The sequence below is a fragment of the Talpa occidentalis genome, unplaced genomic scaffold (assembly GCF_014898055.3).
Source record: "Talpa occidentalis isolate TD23 unplaced genomic scaffold, MPIMG_talOcc4v2.1 talOcc4.5, whole genome shotgun sequence".
Classification (NCBI taxonomy): Eukaryota; Metazoa; Chordata; class Mammalia; order Eulipotyphla; family Talpidae; genus Talpa; species Talpa occidentalis.
In genome coordinates, this window is record NW_023604861.1 from 88,147 (window position 1) to 111,976 (window position 23,830).

General features: G+C 56.8%; 1 protein-coding gene across 2 annotated transcripts; it reads right to left on the reverse strand.

The window, feature by feature from the left end:
- Window positions 1-320: 320 nt before the first annotated feature.
- On the reverse strand, window positions 321-17,530 carry CDC16 (cell division cycle 16). Of its 2 annotated transcripts, none has more exons than XM_037528655.2 (18): window positions 17,497-17,530; window positions 16,224-16,278; window positions 16,035-16,132; window positions 15,206-15,244; window positions 14,790-14,930; window positions 12,706-12,865; window positions 11,844-11,935; window positions 10,947-11,080; window positions 10,107-10,186; window positions 9,132-9,181; window positions 8,325-8,398; window positions 7,046-7,171; window positions 6,138-6,290; window positions 5,056-5,119; window positions 3,831-3,892; window positions 2,921-3,056; window positions 2,755-2,845; window positions 321-746 (listed from the first exon to the last, which is right to left on the reverse strand). In XM_037528655.2, the coding sequence occupies exons 5-18, from the start codon at window positions 14,886-14,888 to the stop codon at window positions 487-489; spliced, it is 1,581 nt and encodes a 526-aa protein (XP_037384552.1). In that variant the 5' UTR covers window positions 14,889-14,930; window positions 15,206-15,244; window positions 16,035-16,132; window positions 16,224-16,278; window positions 17,497-17,530; the 3' UTR covers window positions 321-486. The 2 variants fall into 2 exon arrangements, with proteins under 2 accessions (XP_037384552.1, XP_037384550.1); XM_037528653.2 differs by lacking the exon at window positions 17,497-17,530 and adding an exon at window positions 16,788-16,865.
- Window positions 17,531-23,830: the final 6,300 nt, after the last annotated feature.

Consider the following 23,830-nt stretch of genomic DNA (forward strand, 5'->3'; position numbering starts at 1 on the left):
CCTGCAGCGGAGAGACGCGCGACAGCCCAGAGCAGCTAAGGGAGACGACGGCCAAGGCGGCAGAGCGGAAGGCCAGCCAGGACGGCGTGGCCTTCGGCCGCCAGAGGCCAGCAGGGTGGCCAGAGGCTCTGGGGCAGCAAGGTGCCCACAGTGCAGGGGGCCGGGAGGTGGCACACAGGGACGCAGGCCACGACCTCCTCTGTGGGCAGAGGCTCCAGGGACGGGCCAGGTGGTGGACGCAGAGCCTGGACTATATTTGCAGCCTTTCCGTAAAGCTACAACTGGTCCAAAAGAGTTGACTGAAAAAGAAAAAAGGACCCCGCATGCCGGACGGTTCACCTCCTTTATTCCACTGCGCACACTACTCTGGGCGCGAAGGGCTCCTGGGCAGGGCACGCCGGACGCTTGGCCCCCACCCGCCAGGGCCATCTGGGCGCGGCCGGGCCAGGACGCAGGCAGGCGGGCGGCACCGCCAGGGCCGCCGGCTCAGGGGCTGTGGTCAGACACGCATGTCTCTAGCATCATGTCACTTTCGTTCATTTCAATTTCAAAGGTTTCCTCCAAGGAAGGCCTGGAGTCTGGAGTCTTCCTTGAGGGTTCCAGTGGTGTAAGCCCCGTTTCCTCTGCAGCCTGTTTTTCTACTTCAAATTCCCTGAAATCCCACGGAGGTGAAATAATGTTTTTTAGTGTCTTCATTGTATGCACATCAAAGTCATAACATTTTAATCTGTCTTTAATGTCTGCTCCTAAAAAGAAACACCAAGAAAGGCCATCATTTACCTGCCGTGCCCACTGCCACCCCACAGCCCCAGGCAGTGAAGCCAACACCGTCCAAGGAAACATGCCCAGGCCCCCTCCTCCCTTTCAAATTGTTGCATCAGAGGCTGCGGGAAGGCATCAGAGGCTGGCGCAGCTGAGGCCCCGCAGATGCTGAGGGAGCCAGTGGCGGCCAGGCCTGCCGTTGTCCTTGGGGGCTGCAGGCACCGGTCCCAGGACCCCAGAGCCCACAGCCCCTCGGTGAGGCAGCACAGCCCTCGCACAGCCCCCACACCTCCTGCACACCTGAGCACACCCTCCACCCGGTGAACACACTGCACCGTTTGTGCAGCAGCGACAGGAAAGCCCACGTGTGTCCGGGCTGCCTGGGCATCCACAGTGCTGACGGACGCGCTGTGTTGTGATGTGCGGCTGCGAGCCCAGTTGGGGTGGACGGCAGGCAGCCACATCCCCGGGCACCCAGCTCGCGTTCCACACACGCCAAGAGTAACGGGTAAGAGGTGCTTACAACAGACAAATCAGGTTCAAGTTTAAGAGCTGCCAGCAAGCTGGAGGACCCCAATCTCCACCCAGACGGACCAGACACCCGTCTCCCCGGATGCGGCCTCCAGGCTGAACGAACCCAGCTTTACAGGATCTTGCAGTTAGGACATCTACTCTTCAGCAGCCAGGAAACCGAGGCCTGGAGCTGCCCGAAGCTGCAGGCTGCGTGTGGCAGCACAGACGTCCCCACCCACGACCCAGCCTGTTTTCCAGTTTGGTGACACAGAGCCAGACACACAGCTGCCAGGTGTGCACACCTGGATAACCCTCACCTGTGCAGTCCCCAGCAACAGAGGCCCGACGCCTGCAAGGCATCACGGTGAGGCCGTGCTACTCGAGGGGCGGCCAAGAGCCTCAGCCAACAGGCCGAGGCCAGGCCCGGGTCTTGGGTGCCAGCGTGTCCCAGCCTGAACCTGCAGCCTCTCCAGGCAGAAAGGACTGCGGTCCATGTCCCCATCGGCCCAGCGGTGTTATCACTGACCTTCCTGTGAGTGGAACTAATCAGACCTGCCTGGCACTACATGCTGGCACCCTGCTGTGACCCCAGCTGCTCGCAAACCACCTGGGGGCTGGTGCTTCTGCTGGGACCGGACCCCAGCAGACTGCCTGCCACCCACGCCCCCCAGGGGCCAGGCCGCCTGCGCCCAGCTCAGCCGCCGACTCAGACACCCGAGATTTGCAGCCTCACGGTCCTGCAGCTGCTTTTGCCCTTTATTGTCCACACCATGAAGAAACCTGGGGCGAGTCCCTGAGGAGCGCACACCTGAGCCCAGACCATGCCAGACCAGGCTCGGCCGCCGGGTCCCAGGCTTGACCCTCGGGAGAGACTCTGGTGCTCCTGACTGGGGCTCTGCTGCGCAAGCCATAAGGGCGTGACAGAGGCCGCCCCTGGCCTATGGGTGCCATCCCCGGCCACGCCAGGCCAGGCAAGCACTGGCTCAGGGACTCGCTCCCCACGAGCAGCCCCCAGCGCTGCGCAGCTCCTGCTCAAGTGTCCTGCCCATCTCTAACTCAGTTCTGACAGAGTCTTTTCAACGCGCAGGACTTTCGTGTTCAAGACACGAGCCCTCGGCAGTCTGCACCATGACTGCTCCTGGTCTTGCAACCTCCTAGCATGGCTTCTGATGAACAGAAATTCCTGACTTGCTTGAAAAGGGACCGTGCATCCCTAATGGTTTTACAGCCACTTACAAAACGTCTGCTGCCCCATGCCCAGACCTAGCTCCTCGCCCTCACCTGGGGCCTGGCCGCCCCACCCAGAGCGCGGGGTCCCCACAAGCCGGCCTTCACAGGCTGCCGGTGCCGGCTGCGCCCTCAGCACTCACGGGCCAGGGAGGTCAGAAAGGTCGACCTGGAAACCTATGTGAGGAAGCTGAACGCAGACTAAGGCACACTGAGCCGCGAGGAGGGCGCGGACGGGAGCCACCATCTTACCGATGTAGGCTTCGGAGTCGCCGATGTACATCTCAATGCAGTGGCCGAGCATCGTGACGGAGAAGGTGTCGTCTCGCCTCAGACCCAGCGCCTGTCAGAAAGGTAGCGTAAGAAGACGCCCCTGTGGGGCACCAAGACCCTGCCAGGGAAGGTGGCCGGGACGCACCGTGTGGAAGCAGTCCACGGCCTCCTCGAAGTTGCCCGTGAGGCTGTGGATGTAGCCGATGGCAGAGTAGGTGGAAGCATTCTGAGGGATGAGCACCAGCGCCTGGCGGTGGTAGTCCAGGGCCTCCGCGTACTTCCTGGGAGACGGGTGGGAGGGCGCGTGAGGGGAGGATGCAGCGCAGCACAGCAAAGGCACGGCTTCCCACCAGACGCTGCCGGCCGTCGGGGCTGTCTCGACCCTAACAGCCTCGATGCCAGATCTGGGTGTCTCAACACCAAGCCACACACCCCTGCCCCAGTGCTGACCCCCAAGCAGGTGCATGGTCACTGTGCACCGGCCATCTCTGCAGGGCCCTGGGACCAGAACCTGCCCTGCCCCTGGCCAGCACCCCACCCCTGGGCCCCACCTCAGCACCCCGACCCCAGCCCAGCAAGGCCTTCTCTGTGCAGGGAAACACCGCACCCTGGGAGGCCAGAGCAAGCAGTTTTCTTTAAGGCCCACAGTAGTGACTGTAGCAGCAGCATTTCCCCAAGACCTCTGGACACTTGTCTTTCTTTCATGGGAGATAAAAGGCTCTCGTGACACTGGATCTGGGCAGAAAACCTGTCCCACTCCCTGTGACGGAGCAATCAGAGATCCCCAGGTTCACTCAGCCAGAGCCGGCTGCCCCTGCCACGCCAGCGCACCACCCCACCTGCCCCTGAGCACACAGGCGGGGCTGCAGCTAGCGCACGCTTCCAGATTGCAGTGAGGTAAGCTCCAACACTAAAGTCCTACAAGATCAGCTCCAGTCCTCACGTCAGGCAGGCGCATGCGAAGCCAGACCAGGGATGAGAGCATCGACACCATCTGTGTCCTGCCTGAGCCGCGAGCCCCCCCACAACCCCCCTGGCAAGGCCGCGCTGCTCACCTCAGCTTCCTGCAGACATGCCCCAGATTGTTCAGCAGCGGCTCCCACTTGTCCACTGTCACCTGGAACAGCAACAAGGCTGTGGCGCTCACAGCCCCACCCGGCGCCACCCTGGCCCCGCAGCCCCCAGGCCAGGCATTTTCCGTCCTTTTCTGGAACTAGACTGGGGGGGTCCAGCAGACCCCACCCTGTGCCGAGCACGTGGACGCTTGCACCACCACCCCCACTGCCACGTACTCACCCACGTGCCCTGGGGCTTGGTCACAGCCTCCCAGCACCCCCCACTGCCCATGCCCAGGTCTACTCGGGTCCCTCGGCTCCGCCCTTGCTGCGCCCACCTTCCACGCCCTGATCTCCCGACATCTTCAGTCTCTGCGACTCAGAGCCCCATTAGCTCAGCCTGCGTGGGCGGCCTGAGGGGACACTGGCATGGAGCCGTCCGCCTGGCAGCTCTAGGGCCCTCTGGCAACCAGCACATGATGGTGGCAGCCCCCAGGGCCAAGCGGCAGAAGGTCCCACCCTCTCCACACACTGCACCCCACACGACAACAGCGAGGGGCCTGGCCAGGGAGCTGTGCCCCGGCAGACACACACCCACGGGGGAGCATGGAAGCCATGCGTGTCGCCACAAGGCACTGCAGGCAACAGCGCATGGGCTGCGGGCCGTCTGGAGTGTGACCGTGGGAGGGAGGGGCAGGACAGGTGTGACCGGCAGGACGCAGGGTCGCGCGAGCCCCTCACATGGAAGTCACAGAAGCTGAACTCTAGGAGGCCACTGTGGTGCCCGCCCTGGGGTACACACCCCGGAAAGAGCCTCGGCAGCACCCAAAGGGAGTCCAGTCTGCACTGCGCTCAGGGCGAGGAGACTGGGCGTCCGCTTCAAGGACCTCACCCCGTGCCTGCAGGAGCAGGTGCAGTACCCCACAAATTCCAGTCCCTGAATCAAAGATGAGGCTTTTTCAAATTCCAGGAAAGGAGACCGCTGGGTCAGCACAGAACGTCACACCCCACCTGAGAAGATCTTCCCAAGCCCGTCAAAACCAATGCCTGCTACGACGCGCAAAGCCTGCACCGGCCCCTCTGGCACAGCTGCCCTCGCCCTGGGCGCCAGAAGCGGGTCTCGTGACACCAACACTGACACCGACAACCTCCAACAGCAGCCCGTGGGGCGGGCCGTCCCTGCCCGCCCTCAGCGCGCCTGGGGTGCAGACGCCACAACGGCTACCTCGTTCCCAATCGCTTTAATTTTTTCCAAAGCATCAAGAAACCATTTTTCTGCTGTTTTCCATCTAAAACAGAAGAGAAAATAGCGCAGGTTATTCAAAATCAGCAAGCAAGCCATCTTAAGCGAAAGCCAAACATCTGCCAGCACTAACCCCAGATGGGCAGCTCTCTGGCTCGTGTATTAAGCTTCAAGTCTAAGCCAGGCAAATCACCGACGTCGTGGCAGATGGCATCGGGCAAAGCCTGGGCTCCGGGAGCTACACATGATTCTGATCATCTGTGTCTGCAAAGCTGCCCCAAGGGAAGCTGGGGCTCGGGCCCTGCCCTGCTGGCCTCGGTGCTGATAGCCACTGACCCTGCCCACTCCCTCTTGCTTCCGCCTCAACTCCCCTCTGGGCACAGCCCCCCCCCTCCCCCCAGGGTCCTCCCAGCACCCAGGAACTGTGCTCAGGAGCCAGGGCAGGCACAGCACTGGGCCAGTTGCCAATAAAAAGCACCAAAACGCAAACACGTGGCCGACACAGATGGGAGGTATCGCCCCCCAACCTCGAGCACAGGGGAGCACGATGGGCACTGGCTGGGGCTGCAGGCCAGTGGGCAAGTAGTCCTGGTGCATTTTTGCTAAACCCCAGGACAATGGTTTCAGGAGACACACTCAGCACCAACACCACAGCAGTGCGGATTTGCTGCTTTAAGTTTGTGTGTCACTAGCGCAAAGAGCCATGGGTCCTTTTCTGAGAGTGTGACACCAAATTCCTTCCTGTAACTCGCAAGGCCACAGCCAGGCACCCCAGCTGGCCAGGAACATCACACTAGGCCGCTCTCATCTTATTGTCAGCTGAGCTGGTGACCAAGGAAAGCCCTCCTGCCCCACAACGTGGTGGGTCACTCCCCGGCGAGCCCACCAGGTCCCATGGGCGTGACAAGGCCCCAGCAGCACAAACTGGCGCCAAGTCCAAGACAAACCTTGGAGCTGACTTTTCCACCGTCTGCCTCCGTGCCCCCCTAACCACCCCCAGGCCCCGTCGCCGGGACGAGCAGCCCCGCAGGGTCGGAGGCCATGGCTCACGGGGCTGCACTCACTCTCCGTTCTGGAAGGCGACCACGCCGACTTCATGCATGACAAAGGGGTCCTCGGGAGCCACGCTCAGCGCCTGGCCAAAGAAGCGCTCAGCCAGCTTGGAGTTGTTGGTCAGACCATACTCCAGGCCGATGTAAAGCATGGGCAGGTGGCACCTGGAGGGGCAGGAGGCATCCCATTCAACACCAAAACCCCCACGATTCAGCAGAAATGACTGACCTGAATTCCCATCTGTAAAATATCGTAGCCCAAGCAGCATGTCACTAATATGTCATTTACTCGTGTTTAATACTATCTAAAGGACTTCCAGGCTAATCAGCAGGCGCTCCTGGAATCTATCAATGACGTCTCCCTTTGTTTTTCACGATTTCACAGTAAAAAATCAAAGCCTTCTCACTGCAGGGCAGGTCCATCACCCACCACCCCCAACCCACGGCCCGGCCCAGCCACACTGCCAGCCCCTCCTGTCTGCAGGGCTCCAGGTCCATCCCCAGGAGGAAGCTGCTTCTGCTCATCAGCTGAGGCACGCATGGACCCTACCCCCCAGCCCGGCTGCACCAGGGGGCGGGCTCAGGCTGGGCCTGCTGTTTTCGCAGCCTCTGGACAGCTGTCCATGGAGCTCGCCCATCGCCACTGCTCACAGCCAGAGCAAAGGTTAAAGCACACACGGTAAGAGGACTTTCTCCAAGGGGAGCCTCGGAACATGGATAATGACCAGCTGACCGTAGGGGGCTCTGGCTGGAGCCGTGACCAATGGCCTTTCTAGAGGGCCAGGAAGAGCCCTCCAAAGGCACCTACCTGACATGTCCAAGACGGCAGAGTAAGGGCCCCCAAAACTCCACCCCCCAGGCTCCCCACCGTCCCCCCAGGCCCCTGGATCCCCCATGCCTCCCATCCTGGGGCCACTCACCCTTTCATCAGCTGGGCTGCTGTGAAGTAGGCGGCCATGGCCTGGTCATGCTCACTCTCGACCGCGAACGAGTGTCCGTAGGCGATCCAGGCGGGCCCATATGTCTTCTCCAGCGTCGTGGCTTTGCTAGAAAGAGAGTCCACTCAGCACACACTGATGTGGTTATGCAACTGTCGCGCAGGCTGACGGCCTCCAGGAAATTCAGTAAACAGACTGTCAACAGCTGAAGTGCGACATTAATGTCTGTGTCAACTCACTTCAAATAAAAGAAGGTTTAGCAATCCAAGTAAAAAGCTTAGAAGCTGCAAGAAACACCCACAACAGTTAGGTACTAGCCGAACTCGACCAGCCGTCTGTCCAGGGTCTACAGGCTCCTCTGACCCAGGATCCCCACAACCCAGCCTGGGGATGTGAGGCAGCAGCCAGAGGGCGGCCGCCTCGGTCTGGTACTCAGCCCTCAGCCCCAGGGCCTGCAGCTGACATGCGCACGAGCGTCTGTCACCGGACCTGCCGGGGAGCCAGGGACAGGAGCGTGCGCTCCTGCGCCCAGGACAGGAGGTGAAGGGCGAGACCTTCACTTCCCAGTGTCCTCTTATCTACGGGCTTGAGTCTTCTCACCATGCGCCAGCACCACATCACCCCAGTCCATATTACCCCACTCCGAGAAAACAGGGCAGTCAGAGAGGGGTGCTCCCTTAGGACTCGCCACAGGGCAGCAGCAGCACCTGATCTGGACCAGCAGGAGGTCTGTCTCCAGAGGGCATGCTCGTCCCCTAGCTCCACCGTCCATTCTGCTTGCCCGGAGAGTCACGGGCACAGTACACGTTGATTGCTCAGCGACCCACATGTCCCCGTGCTGGCTGGGCTGCTCCAGACTGCAAGCGGGGGCTGCGGGGCTCTGGAGCTCCTGACCCTAGAAACAGCACATCCTCACACTTGCAGGCCGCACTGCCGAGAATCCGCTTTCATAGTCACCTTCAGTGCCTCTGTGAGGCTCTGAGGCACGTGAGGCTTCCGTGATTTCACAACCATGAACAAAAGAAGTTCCGAAAGCACAGGGGCTGAGAGCGTTTCTCCCTAACGACTACATCACACTCTGCTGCTTCCCATTTATGCCTAGTTATGAGCAGAAACTAAAAAGTGGTTCTCTGACAACGTGGCCCATACCCACAGCTGACTTCCTCGTGACACCTTGCAAGGACCAGGCTGGACTCTGCCAAGGAGCCGCGGCCCGCCGGCACCAGCAGGCTGTTGTGGGAAGAAGAGCATGAGCTCCTACCTGAGGTACCTTCTGGCGTGTTCGTTTTTATGGCCAACCATGAGATAATAGCACCCCACTGCAAACCAGGACACCTGCAAAGTTCAAAAGTCACCGTGACCGGAGACATTCACCAATGCGGACACAACTAACGGCCAGCCACAGCTGGGATAGACACGGGTCCGGCTCACGGTCCACCCCGAGCCAGGGGTCCCGAGTAAGGGCCTCTGCGCAGGGTCCTCAGGTGAGAAAGAAGACTCTCCACTGCACCTCCTCGACACCTTGCAAAAGGTGGCCAAGCCCGGCTCCCACCCCATGGCCAGCCCTGGGCAGCTTGGCCCTGCACAGACACCACCCCGAGCTGGGGGGCTCCCGCCTGTGGCGCGGCCTGACTCTTGACGTCAGTCTCCGGGGACACAGCCCTGGACTGCACCATCCCCCTAGGTCTCAGGTCTGGCTGCAGTCTGGGCTAGGTCAAGCCTGGCATCAGCCCACACGGAGCCCAGGGAGCACCTCACAGGCCACGTGATGGCTGGTGCCCCATGTGAGCACAGAGCAGGGATCTCAGTGCGTTCTGCTTCCTGAACGCTAAGGGCTTTTCCAGTAAGCACATGTAACTTCGACAGCCAGAAAGAAAAACAAAGTTACTGAATCAAGCAGAAAACCCTGGCGGACCAGAAAGTCGACTCTGCCCCTGAGCAGATGTGCCTGGAAGCCAAGTGCCGCCTGCCGGACGCTGAGCATCAGCTGCTGTCTGGATACTGGGAAGCGTTTCGTTAAACTACAGATATGAGAAACACCTTAAGATAAAAAACACATGGTACTTACGGGGTTAGTGGGGTATAAATCCACCAATTTATGGGAAAGGTAGAAGAGTTCTACAATGGAGAAAAGAATAAAAAAATTATTTACATCGAATTAATCTGAAGATGGACTTTCACCGGTTTGACATTTCACAACCCACAGGTTTTGTCCTCACAGCAAAACGATTTCATTCTTTCTAGACACAAAATCCCTTCAGCTAATGAAAGCGGCAAAAACGGGCAGACATGCTGGTCAGTGGCTTCACTGGAGCCTCTCCCAGCCCTACCTGAGCCTGGCCCAGCCCTGGCAGCACAGGTGCTCAAGTAGCTAGAGACCCTCGGGGTGAGCACGCACCAGCACACTGCTCATGGAGAGCCAGGCGCCTCCCACCCCACAGATCTGCAGCCGCCCCATGGCTACCAAGGGCCACCTTAGTCCCCCTCGGCCCCATGCGCCAACCTGGCCAAGCTCAAGCCTGTGCAGGCGACTCAATCATGTCGCGCCGAGATCACGCCCAGCCCTGCGAGGGAGGCTAGCTCAGCAGTCTACAGGAGGCCTCTGCCACCCCACGGGGTCTGCTTTCCGCCCGCTCGACAGAGGTCCCATCCCACTCCTAAGACTTAAGGCCAACAGTCCAGGACAGCTACCTGCATGTGAAATGCCGAAATACAGACAACACAAGCGAGCCTGCCCACCACATTTATACAGCCACCCACTCTGCTGCATCCGTTTCATTAGGAATTTTACAGGAAAAAAAAAAAAAAAAATAGACAAAAAACAGAATGGCCGCCCAACACTCGGAGGCCACTATCCCCAACCACCGACAGCGGGGGCGTGGGGGTACGGGCCTGGGCCCACAGCGTCTCCTCAAGGCTGCTCCTCTTACTGGAACACCCCATCATTTACTAACTGTGACCTCCAGTGTCCAGGGTTTGTAAGGCCAGATCCAAGAGTGACAAAACACCTGTCTTAGAGGTTGTTTTAATTACAAAAACTTACCGTTTGCCTTATTCAGCTCCACCAGTGTCCCTATATGCACAGGTAGACAATTTGCATGAAAAGGATCTTTTTCCATCACTCTGGAAGTCAAAGCAACACGTTAGTGCACAGATAGGACACAACACTGCGTGCCACGCCCACCACGCTCGGGGCACCAGGCACCACAACAGCTGACCCGCGACCCGGACCTGGACGCATTTTCACCTCCCCAAGTCCATTACCTTCTGGTTGGTTCAGGTAAGGCAAGGATTCGGTTACACACAAAGGAGAAATTTGGTTTTGGGGGAAAGAATAAGAATAAACTCTATCACCTTTTTTTTCTTGAGAACAGAAAAGGCAGACCTATTGAAATACACTATTAAGGGAAGCAGCGGTAAGGAGCGGGGGTCTCTGCACATCCACACATTTACTTTAAGCCAACAGAACTTGTACCACACAAAACAAGTAGTCCAATTACCCAGGAGAATCAAAAACCGTGTAAGATATTAGATACATCACAAGTTACTTGCCAATTCATCTTTTTGTGAATTTAAGGATTTTAAACAACCCCCAAAACTCAAAAGGCACCGTATGTGTCACACGGCTCGGCCCGCAGTTCGATCCCACCCAGGAAAGCGGGGGTGGGGCTCGCTGGGGGGCCAGGTGTAGACCCAGCACTGGAGCTGCTGTGACGCCCCCCATCACGCACCCCATCTTTGAGGTGCCCGCTCAAGACAGCACCTGTGTGGCAAAATGCAAATGGAAAAGGCAACTTCCAGGACCAGTTTGAAATTCACCCCAAAGAAGGCCCCTATGGCCCTCAGGCCCCACCCTGGCACAAAGCTGGGCAGTCCCACTTACACAGAAGTGAGCTTGTAGCACATCTTGAAGTCACAGTTGTAGTAGTGTCTTTCAGCCAGGGACACCACCACATCCAGATTGTCCTGCAGGCCATCGGCAGACTCGGGCGTGACAGTCTCGCTAGGCTTATTATACTGAAACACAGAGAAAGGTGAGGGCAGATGCGGCCGCCGCTCCAGCTCACACGCGGACCTGGCAGGGCCCAAGTGCCACAGGGGTTTACAAAGGGAAACGAGTGAGCCTCTGGGGAACATTTAACTTCGACTAGCATCAGCACTCCTCTCAGTAAGTTAATTCCATCCTCAATTTTATCACAGAATTTCATGGTAGAAAGTATTTACAAAGCACAAGTTCAGGAAGCATAAGAAAAGTCCTCACTTTCACGAAACACCACTCCATCTATCTGATAGCTCAATCTTTAGTGTAAGGAGTCCCTAGGAGGAAGACATATTTTTAGAAGCGATTTTAGGAAGCACCCCATATATTTTAAATATTCTAGGTCTACTCTTGCAATAGTGCCATGTAACTATTTTTTAAAAATTAACTAGTGAAAGAATAAAGGCCAGGGCTTCCCTGGCGGCACAGGGGTTATGCACAACACTATGAAGCAATCCGCAGCCACTGCAGCACAAGTTCGCGTCCCAGCCAGGGAGGTGACCCACAGGGCGCAGCAGACCTCTCCTGTCTCGCCCGCTGCTCCCCTCAGCAGTGTCTACCTGTTCCAATCCCCACTCTGTCTCTGGTAAATCCTCTCACCCCCGCCATAAGTCTGGCCTACACCCCAGTTCTTGTATGCATAAATAAATGTTTAAAAAAAAGGAATAGAGGCCAAATTTAAGGAAAGAACTGACAGATTTACTTATAGGAAGCAAATACTAACATTGTGTCTTTACTTACCTTTTTTAATTTGTTCTCAAAAAGGAAACGTAGCAATTCCTGTTCTTCAGTACAGAGCTTGCTAAGAGGTAGCGAATCCAGCAGTTCTTTTTCTTAAAATGTTGAGGAAAAAAGAATGTCCTCACGATATTTAAAAGGAGAAAGTCAGCAATAAGAAACATTGTTCTACAGGTCTCAGTTCTAAGTAAACCAACTCAGAAGAGAAAACATGAGCAGCGTGTACCGGAGGAGACACCAGGCCCAGCCCAGGCCCAGCACGAGACCCAGCGCAGGCTGTGCTGGGATGCCTCCTGGACCCCCGACTCGGGCCGCATCCCACCACTGACCCATCCTGAGGTGCCGTGTCCACAGGCTACCCAGCAGGACCTCTGGCCACTCGATGCCAATAGCAACGCCCTCTCATCCCCAGGCAGTGACCACTGAAAATGGCTCCCAGGGGCCAACTCGCCCTGGTGAGAACCACTGCACTGGGCTGACCCCAACCCCAACCCAGCATCCCCACTCCCTCTTTCTCCCCTGCCACCTCCACGTCACTATCGGGAGGCCCAGGCAGAGGCACTGGGGCTGCGCGAGGGCATGGTCCATGCTCCTCAGGGTTAGAAGTGCAGCCGGGTTGAGAATCACGGAATCAGTGATGTTCTCGCTTATATGACCTCAGATCACTTTTCACCAAGATGGCCTCACCACACCACAAGCCCCAAGGTTCTTCTGGTGCAGGAAGCCCGAGACACAAGGCCGTGTCTGCGCCAAGAGCCAGGCTTGCGGCATTGAGGAAGCCAATCATCTGTACACGCCTGCTCATGATGTTGCAGATGAGACAAAATTAATTGTGCTAGACACAAAAACACCTGAGATTCCAAACCTTCTTGGGCTGTCAACATGTGGTGTGACGTCAAAAGATCAAATGCCTCAAAACAGCACACATCAAGCTTCAGAGCCTCCTTATAGCTGCAGGCAGCGAGGGCTCGGTTATCCAGGGCATCGTAGATTTTCCCTCGTAAAAGACAAATAGAACTCTTTATCTGTTGGAAAAATACAATGAGTCACACACTAACTCAACATTTCAACTTAGCTTCTAATCAAAATTCACCTAACGCCAAAGGCTGAAGGCTCTGTCTCTCTGTGCTGCTGTCCGTCCACACCACGTGACACAGAGTAAATTGAGCATGAGCAAAAAGTAGGAGAGCACCGAGGTCCCTCCCCTGGGCTCTCATTGCTGCAGCAAATCTGTCTCCAGTATGTGCACTGCCTTTGTCCTGGCTCTGCCCCAAGTAGGGTCATGACTTTGAGACTCAGAACATACGTATATCAAATTGGACTTTACACTTTTGACAGGTAGATCTAGTCAAAAAATCCCAACAAAGTGGGCCTCCCCGGTGGCGCAGCGGTTGAGCGCTGGGTTGCGAAGCTGCCGGCGACCTCCGCGGCGCCGGTTCGATCCCCGGCTGCTCCCCGGCCACCAGAGGAGGGTCCCACATAGCGCGCAGACCTCTCCTGCCGCCCGCTGCTCCCCTCAGCAGTGTACTTTGGTCCTTCTGCCTGCTCTGCTCCCCGCTCTGGCTCTGGTGAATTCTCTCACCCTCCAGCGCTTCTGACTGTACCCAGTGCATGTATAAACAAAGAAACAAACAAATAAATAAATAAATAACATGCCTCTATAAAAAAAAAAAAAAAATCCCAACAAAGAGGATCTCAATAAATGTCAGAAAACTGGTGACAATGCAGCACAGTACTTAGTGGCAGGGCTTTCTAGAACTGGACAAACCTAAATTCAAACCCCAGTTCTGACATACGGGGTGACACTGGACAAGTGATTTGACCTCTCCTGCCTTCAGTGCCCGCCCTCAGCCAGTGCAGCCCACTGAGGTGAGCCTCCCTGGGGGCACTGCTAGCTCTGACAGGAGGGGAGAGGTTCCAGTTGGACTCTGAGCCCAATTAACAGATGATACAGAGACAGCAACAGCCGGTAAATCAAATGAAGGGCATTCATCGCAAAACTGCAATCTTTTAAATATCAAAGGACATTATGAGAGAATCTTAGACCTACGCCGTACCCTAAGAACTATTAAAAAAAGCACCTGCATGGATTATAGAGCATTACAAGACACGCATCTCTCAGCGGATAGGTAAGTAGACAGAGGCCCAAACTCAAGAGTGAGACCAAGCTCCTCACAGACTCACTTCTCAGGGGAAAGTGAGAGGTGAGAGGTTAATTTAACATGTAAATTAACAGACGAGCCAAAAACAGAGATAGAAGGAACCTAATGCATCACATTCCCTCTTTAGGAGACAAAATGTAGAGTGATCGCGTGCCTTCATCAACATGCTCCAGGGAACAACTGGGACGATGGGGGACTGGCGGTGGCAGCTAAAAGGTAGGGTTTCTTCACGAAGCAACAAGAGGGCCTCCCCGGTGGCGCAGCGGTTGAGCGCTGGGTTGCAAAGCTGCCCGCAGCCTCTGCAGAGCCGGTTCAATTCCCGGCTGCTCCCCGGCCACCGCAGGAGGGTCCCACATGGCGCACAGACCTCTCCTGCCGCCCGCTGCTCCCCTCAGCAGTGCATTTCTGCAGATCTGCCTGTTCTGTTCCCCACTCTGTCTCTGGTGAATACTCTCACCCACCGCCCCCCCAATCTCTGGCCTGTACTCCAACTCTTGTTTCATAAATAAATAAATCTTTGAAAAAAAAAAACTGCCCCGACTGGGACCCCGACTATGGGAGTCCACAGGGAGCACCCGGCCCTCCCTGCCAGGGAACAGCCCCAAACAATCAGAACAGGGACAGGGACAAGTGGATTGGCACAAGCCAAGTGGAAGATCCCAGCAGCTCGTCTCCGAGGGCGGCCATCACTGCCTTTTGGATTTCATGGCGGAACACACAGGCCGGCTCCCAGCTGCCCGCCCCTCCGACCCCCAAGGCTCGTGCGGCTCCTGGCCACGCGACTCACTGAGGACGGCGACATCTCCCAGTCGGTGCAGGGGTCTTTCAAACCACTGTCATCCTTCAAGTATTTTTCAAACAGCCTCTTGTTGATTGGTTCCTCCATGTCCAGGATGTCGAGGGCCTGCTGGTGCTCCTTGGCGGCATACTGCACAGAAGCAGAGGCCCATGAGCAAGGCTTCCAGCTCGAGGCGCTGGAGCGACTCAGAGGGCAACAAGCACCACTCTCCTCTCAGGCCGCCAAGGCAGGGCCCTCCACACATGCCAGGGTTATGCATGGGGCCACTACCCCACAGCACAGCAGAGATAAGCACGCCCCCACAACACACACTGCTAGTCTGTGAGCTTCAGCATCAGACCCTCACAAACACGAGGGATCCGTTAACAGCTCAGCAGATAACAGAGGGCCGGGTGTACACTTACGTGGCATCTAGCTGCGAGGTAGCGGCAGGCTTCATACAGCTAGGAGAGAAGTTAATGAAAAAAGTGGTCAAGAAAAAACACATTTTTACTCTGGAAGACAACTATAAACATATAACAAAGAAAGCTATTCTTGTAATCCCTCTGACTCTAGTATAGGAAAAAAATTCACTTTATTAACCCATGTTCCTCGCAAACCTACTGCGGGAGGAGTAAAGACATGCCTGCAAGAGGGTAGAGGAGGAGACATGCCCAGCACAAGGTCTCTCGTGAGCAAGAGGAGGGGCGGGCATACTGAGGACCAGAGGATGTGCAGCAGCGCCCGGGGTGGGGGGTGGGGGTGCAGGAGGGGCTGGACCAGAGGGAAGCCACTGGGGACTCTGGGAGCCCGCTCACCATCTGGCCTGGCCCTTGGGAGAGGAGAGGTGCTGCCCAAGTGCGAGTGATGGACGTGCACCTGGGTCCGGGAGGACCACTTGGGTCATGGGAAAGTTCAGCTGGGCAGGTGTGGGTGGGAGAGAGAATGCGGAAGAAGAGCAGCTGTTCCAGCAACCAAACAGCGAAGGCCTGGTGCATAGGAGCGGTGATGAGAGGGAGGGGAGCGCGCAGCACCGCAGGGCAGCTAGGAAAACAGAATTACCAAAACGTAGCAACTGCCTCTTGGGGGCAGGAGACACAAAATGATTCAGATTAGAGCAAGCATTTTCTTTCCATCCCATAAAAGCAGCTGAGTTCTTTTAAATAGTTTTGACATAAAAAACATACACATAAATACTACTCTAACAATGTTTTAAAAAGCTGTGAACTCTTTAAAGTTCCCAAAATCACTTACTTTGTCCAGTTTTCGTGAGCGGAGTGCATGCGCAGCTCTGTGGTACTGCGCTGTCAGGTACAGGCACTGGGCCAGCCAGTAGATGTCCTGGGGTTCCTCTGCGGGGAGCAACAGCCGTGTCAGAGCCCGGGGTGGGACACAGAATTTAACGACAGAGAAATCATGAAAAAGGGAGAACTTGTCACTTGCCATGAGAGAGCGAAGCCACTTTATCTGCCCAGAACAGAGCGCTGTGATACTGCTGCTGCAATCAAAAAACAAAAAGCAAAAGCGGTTACTGCGCGTTGCTCGAGCAGATTCAGACAGACGCCCACAGCTGCCGAGGGAGGCACGCGGCCCCCCCTCTCCCGCTGCACCTGTCACACCCCGCCCGAGTCTGCTCCTCGCGATGGCGGCACCTCTGCTCGCCAGCAGCGGCTCTCGGGCCTTCCCGGTCCCCGCCGCGGCGGCAGGAAGCCTGCGGGCGGCCGGAGGCGCTGTGCAAGCGCCGGGAGGGCCGGGCGGCCTCGGCCCCGCCGCATCCCAGGGCCGGGGCAGGCGGCACCCGGCGGCGCCCAGCGCGGGCCCACGCGCCCCCGGGCCGCCCCGCCGGACCCCGCCCGCCCGAGCCAGCGCCGCCGCCGCCCCCCGGCACCGCCGGAGCCCACAGGCCCGTCCGTCCCCGCGGCCACCTCGGCGGCCAGGCAGTCGCACGAAACGCGCCGGACGTTTCCGGCCGCCGCGCCCCCGGCCCGGGCCGCGCCCCGCGCCCACCTGGTCCAGGTACTGGCGGACGCGCCTCCGCAGCCGCTCCAGGTTCATGGCCGCTCCGCTCCCGCCGCCCCGCGCGCTTCCGCCCCGCGGCCCCGCCCCGGAAGTCCGCCGCGTCGTCCCCGGCCCCGCACGCGGGGCGCGCCGTTGGTTCCGCCTCCGGGCGGGCGGGGTGCGGGCCCGGAGGCCCTTTCTGCCGGACTCGCGTGACGAGGCGCCCGCGCGTGCGCGTCCCCGCCGCCCGCCCAGCCCGGGGCCGCCGCTCGGGGTTCGCGCGCTTCGGGGTTCCGAGCGAGCCCGCGCTTCTCTCCTGCGGGGGAAGACGCTCGGGCGGTGGCCGTTCAGACGCCCCTTTAAATCACGCGGGAGGGGGCCCGCGGGGGGCGGGGGCCGCAGCCCCCCCCGCCGGGACGCGGGTTCTCCTCTGGCAGCACGCGGGAAGCTCGTCCCCCGGCGGGGAGGCAGCTGCCGTCGCGGCCAGCGGCGCGGGGGCCCGGGGAGAGGGAGGGGCGCCCGGGGCGGGCGCGTGGGGGCGGGGGGACCGGCCGGGCCCCGCTGCGGCCGTGCCCAGGCCCGGCGGCCGCCCCGGCGCCTCCCGCGGTCCCGGAACCCGACCCCGCGCGGCCGCCGGCCTGACCCCCCACGGGCAGCAGCGCCCGGCCGGCCGCCCTCAGCCCGCGCGGGAGAGGGCGCCGGGCAGAGCCCGCCTTACCGGGACGCTCCACCCCCGGCCCGTCGGTTCCCTGGCTGCGGGACCCCGGTCCCCGCCCCCCGCCAGTGCCAGTCACAGTGACCCCGGTTTCCATGGCGACGGCTCCACCCCAGAATGGAAGCTCCCTTACCTGCTTTGGCAAATGTCACTCAGTATTTTTCTTCAAAACTACATGGAATCGGGCCTCCCCGGTGGCGCAGCGGGTTGAGCGCAGCGCAGAGGAGCTGTCCGCAGCCTCCGCAGCGCGGGTTCGGTCCCGGCCCGCCAGGGAGAGTCCCACAGGGCGCGGCAGACCGCTCCTGTCTCCCCGCTGCCCCCTCAGCAGTGGATGATCATTCCATCCGGCTCCGGCTCTGGGGAGTCCTCTCACCCCCGCACCTCTGGCCTGTGCCCCAGCTCTTGCATAAAAATAAGTAACTCTTAAAAAAAAAAAACAAACTATATGGAACTGGGCCTCCCTGGTGGCGCAAGGGGTTAAGCACTTCACTATGAAACAATCTGCAGCCTCTGCAGCACAAGTTCAATCCCTGGCCAGGGAACTACCCACATGGCGCAGCAGACCTCTCCTGACTCGTCCACTACTCCCCTCAGCAGTGGATTTCGTCAGTCTGCCTGTTCTGCTTCCTGCTCTGTCTCTGGTGAATCCTTTCACCCTCCTGCGCATCTGGCCTGTACCCCGGCTCTTGTATAAACAAAATAAATCTTTTAAAAATCAAACTTTTTTTTTAAAAAAAAGGGGCAAAACCAGCTGTGAAGAAGCCAACGATGTGCAAACACTTTTGTTGTTATTTTGCAAAGACAATCCCATAAATTTGGAGTTAACCTCTATCCACATTTCAGGGCTGATACGCTGTGCCCCCATGTGCCCTCATGTGCCCCCTCGCTCCTCGGGCAGCTCCCGGCCATGCTCCCAAGGACTGCACCAAACACCTGCTCAGCAGCCAGCATAGCGCGTCCCTCTGCGCCTCCTGAACTGCCATGTCCGTGCAGGGTCAGGGAGTGGGCATGAGGGCACAGCCCCCACCTGTGGACACCAGCACCATGGAAGGCTGTTTGGAGACCCAAGGACGGGGGCTCCTTAAGGACAAGACCAAAATGCTCTTGTTCAGCAACTGATCTCTTCCGATAAATAACATTTGGTAATAAAATTCTGTTGCTAAAACCAAGGCTTCTGCGGGGCTATGACCTGTGGTTTGTGGGACTTGCCCCGCGGCCTATCAGGCTACAGCCGCGCCCCAGCAGCCTCCAGCCCGGCCTGGCCCCTGCTGTCTCACTGCAGCCACTGTTCCTGGTGAAGAGGGCCCAGTGGCTCTGGGGTCTTCGTCATCCTTCTGACATCATCCTTCATGACATCATCTCCATGCACGTGGTGGGGCTTGCTCAGAAGGGGGTGTGGGCGGCCAGGGGAGCGCTTCTGAGGGGCCCGGGCAGTGGTTCTGACCACGTGGTGGCTCCCGGAGCCAGGGGGTCCAGCGCCCAAATGGGGTCGCCCCGTCCTGTCCAGCCTCCCCTAGGGCCCAGGTTGTGGGGGCTGATGCGGGGTCCTGTGCGCGCCCCAGGGCACAGCTGCTCCCTCCCGCCTGGGCTCCTCCTCCCGGACCCCTGTATCCACTCAGGACTTGGGTCTGCCTTGTGCAGTCAGGCTGCAGGTTCATCACACTGAGGAGTTTTCATCGGATTTGCTTAGTATTTGTCAAGTACCAATCACAGATTTTTAGGGTGAGTTACACAAAGCCCCTGGGAGTTAGCGACCATCCACCGCGGCCCACAATAGGGCAACGGAGGACGGCCAGAAAAGGAAGTTCTCCACCCAGCGCACTACTCGTGGTCAGCTTCTGCCGCAGATGCGCCAAAACAGCCCCGCACACCCAGCCCGCAGGGAGCAGAGTGGGCCCCAGGCCCCTGCCCGCGGCCCACCGGCACCCCCGCCGGCTTCCACCAGACTTGTCCTGTCGATGGTTTGTGTCCCAAGGCCTCCCACCTTTCCCACTTGCTCCATTTCCGGGGGCAGGCTTGGACTTGCCCTGGCTGCATTTCGGGTTCAGTTCCTGCCGCATTAGAAATACACATTGGAAGCGCTTCCCTCGGGCCAGCGCGGGCAGCTGTCAGCGGGCCAGCACGCATGGAGAGCAGGTATCGCAACTCACTGATAATTCAACTTAGAATTAGTCATACAGTCCACCAAAACAATAGCTTTATTGATGCAAGTTTTTCCTAAAATTTATGCGTTTAAAGTGTACATTTCAGGGCCTCCCTGGTGGCACAAGGAGTTAAGCATCTGCTCTATGAGGCTGTCCGCAGCTACTGATGCACGGGTTCCATCCCCGGCCAGGGAGCTACCCACAGGGCACAGCAGACCTCTCCTGTCTCGCCTGCTGCTCCCCTCAGCAGTGGATTTCTGTCAATCTGCCTGTTCTGCTCCCCACTCTTGTCTCTGGTGAGTCCTCTCACCACCACCCCCACCTCTGGCCTGCAGCCAGCTCTTATATACATAAATAAATAAATCTTTAATAAATAAATACAGTGTATTTCAGCGGTTCTCAGTATATCCCAAGTTGCTCAGCCACCATCAAATCCAATTTTGGACGACTTTCATCATCCTGGCCCCCAAAGTAGCACCCTTGTTACAGCTTTGATGCACCCCCCCCAGCTCCCAGGACCTTCCAGCACCCCAGCCCCCAGCCAGACCAGCCCCAACACCCCCAATCCCCAGCACCCCCAGACCATGGCAGCCAGGGGACACTCCCGACCACTGAACCACATGCACACGCCCTCTGGCTTGTCTGTGGCTGCAGCTCAAGGCTCACCACAGCACAGCTCGTGAGGCCAAAGACCAGCCGCGGCCACATCCTCCTCCTCTGCAGTGGCATTTGGTTGTTCTGCATCGCGCTGCCAGGAAGTCAGTGGTTTCTGGGGGCTACAATTTCAATTTGGGGGGAGTCAAATGATTACGTTCCTGGGAGCAGCCCACCTCTGTGCACTCCACCATCTGACACTCCGGCCTGTGTCCCTCCACACGCCCCTGTTCTGGGGTCAGCGGGCAGGGGGTGGCCTCTGGGGGAGGTTTTGCCTTCCGTTTGCCCAGTGATATTGTTCACCTTTGAATGGGCTTATTGACCTTGCAGGTCTTCTAATAATTAGGTAATTTTTTTTAACTTTTTTTTTATAGAGGCATGTTTTATTTATTTATTTGTTTGTTTGTTTGTTTTGTTTATACATGTACTGGGTACAGTCAGAAGCACGGGAGGGTGAGAGGATTCACCAGAGCCAGAGCGGGGAGCAGAGCAGGCAGAAGGACCGAAGGACACTGCTGAGGGGAGCAGCGGGCGGCAGGAGAGGTCTGCGCGCCATGTGGGACCCTCCTCTGGTGGCCGGGGAGCAGCCGGGGATCGAACTGGCGCCGCAGAGGCCGCGGGCAGTTTTGCAACCCAGCGCTCAACCGCTGCGCCACCGGGGAGGCCCTAATAATTAGGTAATCTTTTATCACTTCAACTTTGCTGTTGAACTCTTTCTAGAACGCACCAAAGTACTTTCTGGGCGGCAGGACTAAGGTCCACCCTGAGAATGAGCTGGTGAGGCCGGGGCCTCTCCAAACTGAACCAGCCAGGGCCCCAGGCTCTGTCCCTGCCTTTGGTTGGCTCTGCGAGCTCCCTTCACGTTGGGCTTATCTGTTTCCTGTCATGTGCTGGCGCTTGCAAGAGTCAAGGAAACAAGTGACTGGTGGATGTGAAATGTGGGTCCAAGCATTTTCTTGACATTTGCTAAAGAAAATAACATATGTGGGGAGAAGCAAACAAAACAAATTATTCAAAAACAGAACAGAAACGAGCAGACAGAACAGCAAAGTGGATGAGCACAGACGGAAAGCCTTGGGGGAAGATCGTGGATGAGATCAAAAAAACAGAATTACACAAACCTGAAATAAAAACAGACATAAAAATATTAAAAGTGGAATGACATGCAGAAGCAAATCCGACAGGTGTAGCTGGAGCGAGGCAGCAGAGGCGAATGCGGGGGACGGTCGCAGGCTCCTGGGGCTCAGGCCGCCTCCCCAGACAGGACCGGACCCCTCCCACCTCCCCTCCCAGCCCTGCCCAGCTAGTGCTGCGGATAGGGTCTGGGAAGCGGCTGTGCCCTACGAGGGAGAGGCTGCTGAGAGCATGTTGGGTGAGCTATGAAGAATATGAAGAATCCTGATATTGCAAATCAATTATTTAACTTACAATAAATTTGTTAAAAAAAGAATTTTGGCCTCTGCCTTTAGGCACAGCACAAAAATTCCATGTTTATTAAATTCTATATTATAATTAAATTCTTTATCAAATTAAATTTGAAGACTTAGAGTTAATTGAGAAAATTATAAAAGATTAGGAGAAAGTATGGGAGAATATTTTGACAGTGTTAGCTCCAGTCCTTCCTATGTATGGCACAGAACCAGACATCGTGAAGGAAAGCATCCCCAATTTACCTACTCAAAACAGTAACCCTGGATGAAATTATTAGTGCAAGACACCTGTGACAGCCATAGTAGAAAAAAGTAAACATTGGTAAGTGCCCCACTTCCTTACTTGTTTTTTGTCTGATCTATTCATTATAGAGCAAAGCACTAAAGTCTCCAAATATAATTACAGAACTACGTCTCCCGTCAGTCCCACTGGTTTTTGCTTCATATATTTTCATCCTGTCATTAGGTTACAAATGTTTATAATTTTTATAATTTCTTGCTGTATTAAGCCTTTTATTGATATACAAGGTTCTTTTTCTGTTATAGACTTTTTGATTTAAAATACCCTTACTAGGGCCTCCCCGGTGGCACAGCGGTTGAGCGCTGGGTTGCGAAGCTGCCGGCGACCTCTGTGGCGCCGGTTCGATCCCCGGCTGCTCCCCGGCCCCCGGAGGAGGGTCCCACATGGCGCGCAGACCTCTCCTGCCGCCCGCTGCTCCCCTCAGCAGTGTCCTTCGGTCCTTCTGCCTGCTCTGCTCCCCGCTCTGGCTCTGGTGAATTCTCTCACCCTCCCGCGCTTCTGACTGTACCCAGTGCTTGTATAAATAAATAAATAAATCTTTAAAAAAAATAAAATAAAATAAAATACCCTTACTGGGGGCCTCTCTGGTGGCGCGGTGGTTAAGCGCTGGGTTGCGAAGCTGCCCACAGCCTCTGCAGCACCAGTTTGATCCCCGGCCACCAGGCGAGGGTCCCACATGGTGCGCAGACCTCTCCTGCCACCCGCTGCTCCCCTCAGCAGTGTACTTCATCACTTTGCCTGTTTTATTCTCCGCTCTGGCTCCTCTCGCCCTCCCGCACTTCTGACTGTACCCAGTGCATATAAATAAATAAATAAATAAATCTTTTAAAAAAAAATTTAAAAATTAAAATAAAATACCCTTACTGGGCCTCCCTGGTGGTGCAGGGGTTAAGTCTCAGCACTGTCAGGCTATGGCCAGCCACTGCGTCCTGAGTGCGATCCCCGGCCGGGGAGTGACACACACGGTGCAGCAGACCTCTCCTGACTCGCCCGCTGCTCCCCTCAGCAGTGTGATTCAGTGAATCCACCTGTTCTGCTCCCCACTCTGTCTCCGGGGAGTCCTCTCAAACCCCCCCAGCCTGCACCCCAGTTCTTGTGTGTATAAATAAAAAAAAAAATCTTTAAAAATAAAAATAAAACACACTTTACTTGTCATCACAATAGTACCCCCCTGCTGTTGTGCGGCTGCTGTTAGCAGGAGCAGCATCTTCTGCCTTTAACTTTCCAGCTCTCTGTACGCTGGGCTCGAGAGTGCGTCTCTATAGAGCTGTGCACCCGTTTTTATCCATTCTGCCCATTTCCAGCACTTGATTAGGCCTCTGTCCTTTCACTATTTATTTTCCTTCCATGTTTATATTTTTGGTCCCTCCCTTCCTGCATTACTTCCTTCTTTTGTGTTTACTCAATTTTTTGTAGTGAAACATTTAAATTACTTTGTTTCTTTTTGTGTATATTCTATAGCTATAATCTTTGTAGTCACCATGGACACTGCATTTAACACCCTAAATTTATAGCACTCCACATTGAATTGATACCGGCTCAACTTGAATCTCAACAAAAACTGCTCCTTTAAAGCTCTGCCTTTGCTGTCACAAAAGCACGTTCTTATGCATTATACACCGATAAGAATTCTTTTTTTATTTAATGTATCTACTTATACGTATCTATGTTACACATCGCTGTTCATTTTTGTACAATGTTTGACTCCTCCCCTCACATGTAGCCCCGTAAAATCCCCACCGCCCAGTCCAGTCAGCCACGAGTGGGCCGAGTGCTCTTCCCACCCCGTTTCAATCCCTCCCCCCGCC

Bases quoted from the DNA above. Each gene is read 5' to 3' on its own strand.
- CDC16 (XM_037528653.2), bottom strand. From the start codon at position 16,835: ATGAACCTGGAGCGGCTGCGGAGGCGCGTCCGCCAGTACCTGGACCAG. The intron at 16,133-16,223 runs GCAAGTGACAAG...TGCTCCCCGCAG, and splicing joins AGTGGCTTCGCTCTCTCATG to AGGAACCCCAGGACATCTAC. The intron at 8,399-9,131 runs GTAAGTACCATG...TGAACTTTGCAG, and splicing joins ATTTATACCCCACTAACCCC to GTGTCCTGGTTTGCAGTGGG.